This window comes from Amborella trichopoda, chromosome 2 (genome assembly GCF_054954075.1).
Source record: "Amborella trichopoda isolate Santa Cruz 75 chromosome 2, AtrichopodaSantaCruz75HAP2 v2.0, whole genome shotgun sequence".
Lineage (NCBI taxonomy): Eukaryota > Viridiplantae > Streptophyta > Magnoliopsida > Amborellales > Amborellaceae > Amborella > Amborella trichopoda.
The window spans coordinates 45,401,330-45,411,966 of NC_142337.1; the positions used below are offsets into that span (position 1 = coordinate 45,401,330).

The 10,637-nt window shown below is 34.6% G+C and overlaps 1 protein-coding gene and 1 long non-coding RNA gene across 2 annotated transcripts; one reads left to right on the forward strand and one right to left on the reverse strand.

Moving 5' to 3' along the window:
• Window positions 1–1,469: 1,469 nt before the first annotated feature.
• LOC148783236 (uncharacterized) lies at window positions 1,470–3,087 on the reverse strand. The gene is made up of 2 exons (XR_016050627.1): window positions 2,203–3,087; window positions 1,470–1,974 (listed from the first exon to the last, which is right to left on the reverse strand). It is a non-coding gene; the product is annotated as an uncharacterized LOC148783236 (long non-coding RNA).
• Window positions 3,088–7,250: 4,163 nt separating this feature from the next.
• On the forward strand, window positions 7,251–8,158 carry LOC18441006 (S-adenosyl-L-methionine-dependent methyltransferases superfamily protein). Its single transcript, XM_006851136.4, has one exon. It carries the CDS (start codon window positions 7,478–7,480, stop codon window positions 8,150–8,152), a length of 675 nt encoding a protein of 224 aa, XP_006851199.2. The 5' UTR covers window positions 7,251–7,477; the 3' UTR covers window positions 8,153–8,158.
• The last annotated feature ends 2,479 nt before the right edge of the window (window positions 8,159–10,637 follow it).

Sequence of the window (10,637 nt, forward strand, 5' to 3'; positions counted from 1 at the left end):
AAAATAACAAAACCATCCTTCCTTGAGGGGCCTTTTGCTATTGCTAAGCCTTGGGAGTTTTTCGGATACTTTTGATGGCAATTCAGACGATCAAGCACTGTAGAGTCATTGCTTGCATCATTATGCATGTTTTGATGTCCATTGATTGACTTGAATCAGAGTTTTGAGGAAGATCCCAAAATCCGACTAAGTTCATAAACTTTTGAATCTTCGACCACCGATGTAACACGATTCGTGATGTTTTGAGTTATCTTTTTTATCACAAATTGAAGAAGACTCCGTCATGATCACTTTGTGATAAAAATGGTCCGATTTGGTTTTTGTTTGAGCGCACTCCGAATTGGGGAGGTCGATGGAAAATGGGATTCTAGTGATTAGAAAACTTGCCCTCTTTAACCTCAAAATTGCATGTCTTTCGGCCTCCAATCACGCACAAAATTTATACCAAATAGAAGCCCTTGGAAGCACAGTCGTAACAGACCCATATTTGTGACGATCCGATATCGGGATCTCGAGATATATCTTTTGAATAATGAGATGTTGCACTTTAAAAATCTAAAAATTAATGTGTTTCAAACCCATCTTCTCTCTAAAATTTCTCACGTTTCGAGCAACGTCATGAGACATTCCATATGTCAAACCGAGCGGCTCGACGAGATCTTGCTTGTATCTTAATTTGAGAGTAAATGGCCTTGAAACGAGCAGGATACGACCATTTTAAATTCATCCTGAAATTGAAAAGTACATTTTCCATAAATAGAAATTGTTTCACCGAGCTGCATCAGAATAGTGTAAAACCCACCCATTTTTGCTAAGTTGCGCCCAAAATGGTCCCGATGGATCCGATCGAGCTAAAAATTGGTATTTGGGTGTTTTTGACGTTTTGGATCTGACGGCAGTGATCTGGTGCTCATCTGAAACCCCGATAATAGGGCAGTAGTTATAAAGTCTTTTTTCAGCATGATAAGAATTGTATTTGAAAACTGAGTTTCATTCTTATTGGCTTAAAACTTGTCGGATCGTAACGAAAGTTTAGAGTGTCTTTGGGATAGAAAAATACCATTTCATGAATTTTGAGGCCATTCTAACACTTTTTATGAGATTACCACAACATAGGCTTATTCCTACAGTGCTCGTAGTTCGTTGGTGTTTTTAGCACCGGTGGAATCAGGTTGTGAATGGCTTCTTTCCTATACATCCCGGGGATACAAGTACATGAAAAATAATGTATAACACATGTACCCGGACTCAATGGATAACATTGGACCTGGGACCGTACCCGTACCTGAACTTAGATCTATTAAACTAGTTTTGCTCGTGTTGACCTGACCCGAAAATATAAAATCACCCAAATAATAATAATAAAATTATGTTTTATGGTAAAATTTTTTTTTTAAAATCTTCATTCATTTTCACTCTCAAATAAAATAAAAAAATAATACATCGTTCATTTAAATACAAATGCAGCAAAATTCTAATGGCTCACGTTTATTTAAATACAAATAATCCTTGCATCAACATTTCTAAACAATCTAATGGCTCATGTTTATATACAGCTAAAGTCATAAAAAAAAAATGTACAACAATCTAATAAGAAAAGCCCCTCTCTTTCTCTCTCTTTCTCTCTCTATGTACGTGTGAATCAGTAAAGATGCCAACTTTCAACAAGAAAAATAAAGGGAACCCGGAAATGAAAAACATGGTAAGATATCATCTCCAAAAAGATTCTCATGAGACATAGGCAATGACTTTCTCTCCATCAAGAGAATTTGGCGAAACAATGATGGCCATTTAGGGTGCCCAGATTGTTGTCTATGAAGACTGGTTGCAAAGAATCCATTAGAACAAAAACCCAATGTTTCTTCTTTGACAAGCAATTGGGTTTGGTTCCTTCAAAGGCACAAACGGAATGGGCTTCTCTTCGAGGAAAACCAGTTGGGTTATATAGTGACAGATCGTGAATGGGTTTTGCATCTGCCAATACCATGCATCTCCTTTGAGATTCACATGAGAGAGAGATTTGAGAAAAAGCGAGAGAGATTAAAGAAAACAGGGGGAAGAGAGAGATTAGAGAAAAAGAGAGAGAGAGAAACACATTTGAGAAATAAAGAGAGAGATAACATACTTTGATTCGAAATAGAGAGATATTTGAAAAAAACCAGTAGAGAGAGAAAAAAACCCAGAGAGTAAGAGAGCCCTTACCGGTCACCAACGGTAGTGAGACCAGCAGAGAGACTGTCGATCGTCATAAGAGACGCAGAGGCAGGGGCAGCATGGCAGTCCACATAGGGTTTGGAGGTTTGGAAAAAAAAATGAAATCAATTTAGGTTTGAGGGTTTTCAATTTTGTTATAAATATTAGAGAAAATGACATACATATCCGTTATATTTTACGTGTTATTATAAATGTACCAAATAGTTTCCATTCATGTATGTCCATTGTTTACTGTTTATAACATAATTTTTTTTTAAAATGACAACTTTATCTTTTTTCGGATGTTGAACATCCGAAAATTATATATATACCTATTTTTGGATGTTAAACATTCGAAAATTATATACATACCCTTATTTACTTTTTCGGATGTTGAACATCCGAAAATAGGCCGAAAGTTCATATTCCCATTTTCGGATATTGAACATCCCAAAATATGACATTTTCAGATGTTAAATATTTAACATTTGAAAATGGTTTCGGATGTTAAATGTTGGACATCAAAAAATATCACATTTTCGGATGTTCAACATATGAAAATACGACTTTCTAGAAGGTCTCTATAAGTTCACGGTCATTTTCGAATAATGAATATTCGAAAATTACATTTTCAGATGTCCAATATCCGAAACCATTTTCGCATGTTCAACATCCAAAAATGTGTCTACGAAATGTAAAAAATGAGAATGTGAACGTTTAACTTTCGGGCTATATTTAGATGTTGAACATCAAAAAAACCTTTCAATTTGGATGTTAACACCCAAAAATGGGAATGTGTACTTTTAGCCTATTTTCAATGTTCAACATCCAAAAAAAGGTAAAGTCATCTTTTTTAAAAAATTACGTTATAAATGGTAAAAAACATACATACATGTAATAACAGAAACTATTTGGTACATCCGTAATAACGCAAAGTATAACGGATATGTATGTAATTTTGCTTATATATATATATATATATATATATATATATATATAAAATTTACTTTATAACTTATATTAACATAAATTTAATGGGTCGGGGGGTTCAGCCATACTATCCAGACCTGGTTCAAGAGTACCCTCCGAGTCCCTGTTCGGGTATGGGCAATTGATACCAAGAGTTTCTTATGACATACTTGTAATTTACTTTGTGCATTGTATTTCTTTTATTTTTCTTTACAATGAAAAAGGGTAGGGCCCAAATCCCCACTTATTTGCCCTAAAAAAAATTAGTTAGATGTATAGACACTTAATATTAAAGGCTAATTTGATGTATACAAAAATTAAATTAAATGCAACGTATGATTTAAAAGAACATAACAAAATAGAATATATAGAAAGTGAACGTACACTATGCTCCCTCAAGAACATAATTTACTTACTACTCCCTCGGTGAAAAGACCTACTTGGGAGGATTTTGTTAATCTAAAATTTTGGGACCATTTAAGAATTATAGATGATTATTCTCAAAGCAAATTTAATATCTAAAAATTAGATCTCACAATTTAAAAATTGGATGGTCTCTATTCAATATTGAGATATTATTCTTCTTAGGGCATAAAGGATACAATTCTTCAAAATTTAGATCCATACCCAGACCTAGTTCGAGAGTACCAGCCGGGTCCCGATTCAGGTACGCGTCCATTGATAGCCCTATGCACATGGAGTTTCTTATGACATACTTGTAACTTACTTTGTGCATTGTATTTCATTTATTTTTCTTTACAATGTAAAAGGGTAGGGCCCAAATCCCCATTGATTTATCCTAAAAAAAATTAGTGAGAAGTATAGACACTTAATATTAGAGGCTAATTTGATGTACAAAAATATTTAATAAAATGCAACGTATAATTTAAAAGAACATAACAAATTGGAATATATAAAATGTGAACGTACACTATGCTCCCTCAGGAGCATAATTTACTTACTACTCCCTCGGTGAAACTACTCCCTCGGTGAAAAGACCTATTTGGGAGGATTTTGTCAATCTAAAATTTTGGGACCATTTAAGAATTATAGATGCTTATTCTCAAAAAAAATTTAAAATTTAAAATTAGATCACACAATCTAAAAATTGGATGGTTTCTATTCAATCTCAAGATATTATTTTTCTTGGTGCATAGAGGATACAATTAGGAAATTATTTTTATTGAGGTTAATTTATGAATTGAAGAGGTTACATCCCCACAATTTGAAGTCCTAGAATTAATTCTAAATAGGGTTTTACCTAAGGGAGTAAATGGACATTCTACTCCCCCACAAGTAGAATATCTTTTGGCATATAAAATAGGGTGAGGCTTGTATAAGGTGTCGCCTTATACTATATAAATAAGGCCTCTAAATTTTGACAAAAGGTATAGTCCTGATCAACGCTGATTACAAAAAATTTAAAGTTCCAAAAATGGCCTACATCGACCCGAAATATAAATACTTGAAAATCTTGGAAATAAACTATCTAGAAAACTTATTACAATATGAACTAATCCTACAACATGAAATTCTTTTTTTCTTTACTTCCATTCATCTTGAGGTCGAGATGATCAATTGGAAAGTTACAACTTTAAACCTCTATTGTCTACTAGATTTTTAACGTACACCTTACTTGTATGGTAGAAGGTTGCAACTTTATATAAACTTTTTCCTATAAAATATCACAAACAATTTCTAAAGGGTGCGCTTTCTATAGAGTAGAGGATCTAAACAATCAAAGTAAAGTACACATTTCAAATGGTATCGATAAAGGTAGTTTTATAGGGTGTGTATGGTCATTAAAGGCCTTATGAGTGCCTGTAAATAAAATTATACAGTGGAACATGAAGTCAGTGGGAGTGTGGCCCCATGTGGACCATACTAAGCAAACATTTACTAAGCAACCAATATTTGCTGATATTGAAATGTGCTTAACATGCTATGTCGGTCTGGTTGAGGAAAACCCATGTTACCTGGGCATAGAGAAACAAACCGATGATGGTTAGATGAATTGTCCCTTGATGAAGTCAGAGTATGCATAGAATAGTGAGTCGAGAGAATATGTGATCCTTGTATGTGATGGAGATCTTCAGAGATAAGGCCAAAGCTTCATCACATTGATAGCCATTTTCAGGAAAGCGAACTACCTTTCAAGGTGAAGCATGTGTATATGCGAGAGATACCCCCTGTGCACCATTGAGCAATGGATTGCATGAGGTCAGGATGACCTTGGTTTCATCTCCAGGGGGAATCTGAAATCCATATATTAGGACTGAAACCCCTTGCCTATTGGTTAGACTTTGGTGACCCACTAATGATCCGCTGCGTGGACTATGAGTCATATCAAAGTATTTAATTGTGTTTATTTTAATAATATATGATTTTTAGATTGTTATTTGAATTTTTTTGAATCTCTGGATATTTTATTTATCAAATTTGGATTTATAAAAACAGAGATATTGATTTTATAATGACTTAAATATTCAAATAATGATTTTATGATTTTTTAAAATAAATAATAATATAATTGCATTAGAGGCCTAATAAGACTTTTGAGCCCATCATAACAAATTGGGTGGAGCCCATTATGTGCCACATTGGATGGGATGCCCTAGCTAGGACTCTTTCTATTTTCTTAATCAAGCTCTAAAGCTTGAGAGATAAATATGTGTTGTTTTAAGAAAATTTAAGCCTTGAAGAAATTTTGAATGATATTTTGGTATATATGAGAAGGCTTATGCATAAAATAAAAAAAGATAATATTATCATATATGAATTTCTTAATTGAATTAATTTATGGGAAAATAGTTTAGAAAGTGGGGGATAATGATTACAGCACATTCCATAGGATATTGATGACCCATCTATGGAATAGAGAGCCCATATCTCTCACCCCACAAGTTACCTAAGATCAATGATGTATATTCAATCTCACATAAGTAGCAAGCCAAGGAAAAACTTAAAAAACCTAAATTTGTTCAAACATTATAAAAAAGGGAGTATCCAACCTAAAATCTCTACACCTAACTTTCAATCTCTCTCTTACATCCCACAAAGGGGGCCATACCTCACTCAAGGAATTCTCTCTTATTTTGAAACTCATTTTTTTTTAACGAAAATTATTGCGAATATAGAATGCACTACAAACCAATTCTTATTTTGGAAACTCTCTCTCTCATGAAAGTCCAAAGGGGGGTATGCACCTCTCATAGTCATTTGACTTCTTCTCTCTCCCATCTCTCAACTTTGAATTTATGGCTAAGAGTTTCAGGGTGTACCAAAAAGAGAATCTACATCTCTCAAACTAGGTTATTAAAGGGGACTCACTTAGGGTTTCAGTTTTGTGATCAAAAGGGTTCATGTTCCATTGGCTTGGCTTGTCCAAATTTATTTTTCCAGTTAAGATTGAAGGTTGGCTATTAGATCCTACGCCATCGAAAGGTGGTGACTCGCTGTGGGGTGTAAGAAGCCATGTTGAGGTAATCTTCAGCACCCACTTTTGTTTCTTGCTTATTCGTTTATTGTGTTCTTTATTCCCTAGCATAAGTGTCTTTTTTCTTTGTTATTTTGAATGGCTTCAAGTTCTTAAGATCCTAGTTATATTCTTTCTTTAATTTTTATTTGAAGTTGTTTTTATTGTAAAAAGACGGCTTGTAAGTGGTCTAAGCTGAAAAAAAAAAAAAGAGAAAAAGAAGAAAATTAAAAGAATATATTCTCCGGCTAGATCACACAAATCCTTCTTTCAGGTTTCAATACTGTAAATCTTTGTGATAACCTTAAAACATATTGTTATTTTAATTATAAAATTTAAAGCTTTAAAAATAGTGTAGATCGAGCAGATATAAAAAAACTTGAAAATCTTGAAAATTGACGGCCCAAAATGCATTACAAGATGCACTATTTTCAAAACATGAAATCCATTTTTTCTCATGTCCATGCATCTTGTTGTCGAGATGATGAATTTAAGGGTATTTGAGCATCAAAACAACATCTTCATGTGAAAATTTTCAGGTTACTCTAATTTGACGTTTAGAGTCTCAGCTCTATATAAACCTTTTCCATTTCTAAATTTCACCAAAAATAAAAGACATTTATGTCTTCCCCTAATTCATGTCACTATTTTTCCTCATACCTCTTTAGATGGCTCCAAGAGCTGGTTGTTTCCTTGCAAGTAACCAGCTGGTTCCCTTTTGCCTTTTTCCATCCAAATTAGAGCCTGCCCCCTCGATCATATCAGTCACCCTCCACCATAGTTTCTCACGGACTTTCCACTTTTTCGAAGACACCTCCCTCTTATCTATGTTATGTCTTTATGTCCATGGACTCAATTTCTCATTCATCTCTCAACCGAATTGCATACGCAGGCCTTATAATCGCTTCCATTGCAGCCCTTCTCGCCATTACCAACCCCAGAACATGCAAGCCCTCAATCTCCTTTCCTCATGCTTCTTGCCAAACAAACCTGCGCAGGGTTACCACCATTGAAAATAAGAATAAGAAGCTCTGGTCAACAAAAGAGTGGAGGAAAAGAGTGGATTCATTCAAAGAGTTGTTTCATAATCTTACCGCTAATGGCTTCCTTAGCAATGATTCTAAGGTTTTGTGTGTCTCAGCTGGTGCAGGCCATGAAGTAATGGCCCTAAAAGAGATGGGTTTGAAGAATGTTGATGGAGTTGAGATTGTGGGTTCTCCTCCTCTGGTGAAAAGAGCTGATCCCCATGACCTTCCATTCTCTGGTGGGGTTTTTGATGTATGTTATAGCGCCCATTTGGCTGAGTCTCTTTTCCCATCTCGATTTGTTTCTGAGATAGAACGCACTGTTAGGCTAATGGGTTTCTGTATTCTTACTGTGGAGGCTTGTTCTGATGAGAAATTGGCGAGAGTTACAGGTTTCTTTAGGAATTCAAACTTGGTTTTTGTTGGTAATGTTACTTTGGGTGAGGATGAACTCACCCAGATGGTAATGAGAAGAGAAAGTTATTCTTGATGTAAATTTGTGGTCTCATCACTTGGGTACTTATATCCCGTTCTACTATTATTATTTTTTTGTTCGTTTCTTTCCTTCTGTTTTTGCTTTGCATAGTATTTAAATTGAGGAATTCTCTTTAAAGGATTTGCATATGGTATGTTTCTGAATTTCTGGATATGTTACTGGTTTAATATCTGATATCTGGTGTCTTTTTTCTGATGCCTAATTTTCGTCATAATATGTTGGCAATATATGGTATTTCTAGTTTATCAGTCCTGCTCTTGTTAGTGAAATATCCATTAACTGTTCTGCCTCTGATCTTAGATGGGATTGTAGTCATACTTGTCGTGTGGATCTTTATTTAGAGCCATATAATCATCTTAAACATGTATTCATTTATTTACTGATGGACGGGTTTTTTTTTTTTTTTGGGAATCTTTAAAGGGGATCATGGACTTTCGAAGGTTGTGTTCTTAGGGAAGACATTATGATACTCTGGTCTTGCGCACTCTTCTCAACAACTATTTCAATGAGGGGCCAACTAGATGCTCCCAAGGGGTGGTTGTCTTTGATGATGTCCTTTTAGTGATATTTTCTTGTCTTTGGCTATTCCCGTTTGACTAAACGGAATTAACTGTTTGGGAAAATCCATGTAAAAAGTTGAAACAAGATATTACAATGCTTTTTCTAGTATGTAGCTGTATAAAGTATGCTTGTGGGCAGAAGCATTCCCATATTTTGCAGACTGCATTATTGTGTAGGTCTTAATGTCTGGCACATGTCAGACTCCCTTGCATGTGCCCACTCTATGCACACATATGAACTAGAAACGTTCTAAAATTCGGTTGATCCTCATGCATTATGAATTTGATTTGATTGTCAATCAAATATCGTTTGATGCTGGTTCTTGTATTCTGGACTTGAAATGCTTTCTTTCTTCTCCCTAACTCGAGAGGTACTAGGAATCAAGCCACACTGTGTTCTTATATCAGTGGGAAGGTTGTTGGTACAATTTGTTATATATAGCCACAAATAATGATGTCCTTAGGCTTATCCATTGTTGCCTAAATTACCAGAAAGTGTATGTTACATTAGGGGCCGCATAAGTATTGAAAACTTACAAAGATGCCCCTGATTTTGGTGTATATTTTGAATACTAGCCTTGTGATTCACAAAAAAATATATTGGATAGTAGGCATCTATTCCAGTTCCTATACTTTGCTATATGGGGCCTCTTTATTGATAAGCAGGCCAAATGCAAGGCTGGTCAACACTAAGAATTGCAAGGGAGTGTGCTTCAATCTGCTGCTCCAAAACATGGGTAACTATGAGCATAATTGGGAATTTACTATGGGAGACAAATGGTATAACTTTTGTCTCTAGAATTAAATAGAAGCAAATGCATTGGAATTCTTAATGCTTTCTCTATCAAATGGGTTTTGCTTGTAGATTTTGAAGACTCACTATCATCAATTTCTTGGAAAAACATGGAAGCACATGACAATGGCCTACCTATTGTTTCGAGTCTCTAGGTCTCAAACTTTTATAAATGTTTATTGGATCTTGGGGACCTAATTCTCAGGACTTAAATTCATAGTTGTTGGGAGTGGGAGACCAGGATCGGCACTTGGCTAAAGCTCTCTACCCTTGGAGTGTTTAGGAGCATTGCTCAGGGAGGGACCTCGGAGCGATCTCGTCTATATGAACTATATGTATATGGGATCGCAGCGGGAGCGCCCCATATATATATATATATATATATATATATATATATATATATATATATATATATGGGTTTGAAATATTTATAAAAGTACAATGGCATTTTGGAAATTAGTATCCCTGAACTTTATTTGTAGAGTGCTCTTCTCCTTTAGTAAAAATTTCAACTTTACCCCTTATGGACATAATAAAAGTACCTCTTGTCTTGTAATGATATTTATAAAAATACCCTTAATAAGCAAGATATCACTAAAAGTAACCTTTTTAAAAAAATAGACCGCAAAGTTAGTAAATCCACCCTTCACAACTCATTATATCATCAACCTTTGTAATTTGCAGGATTGTGAACTATAGATTATCCCTATATATATATAGGGAAAAGATGGGATTAGCCCACTAGCTCATATGAACATATGAGCCCAACGTCCCAAATTGAATCTGGGCCGATCTGACGATCACGGATGTCAAGTCCGGTAGTGTTTGAATTTTAGTTTTTTTTCTACGAATCCAAATCACTTGAAATTTTAGGCGTGTGTTCATAAAAAATAGGTGAATCTTCAAAAATATCAAAAACATATTTTACATGAAATAAATTGATCAAAATACCCCCGAAATGTTTTGGGGGGTATTTTGGTCATTTTGTTTTTCACGGATAATTTTTTTTTATATTTTTATTAGATGTTTTATTAGATGTGCCTTGATGAGAAGAACACACACCTAAAATTTCAAGTGATTTGGATTTGTAGAAAAAAAAATAAAATTCAAGCACTACCGGACATCC

Bases quoted from the DNA above. Each gene is read 5' to 3' on its own strand.
- LOC18441006 (XM_006851136.4), top strand. From the start codon at position 7,478: ATGTCCATGGACTCAATTTCTCATTCATCTCTCAACCGAATTGCATAC.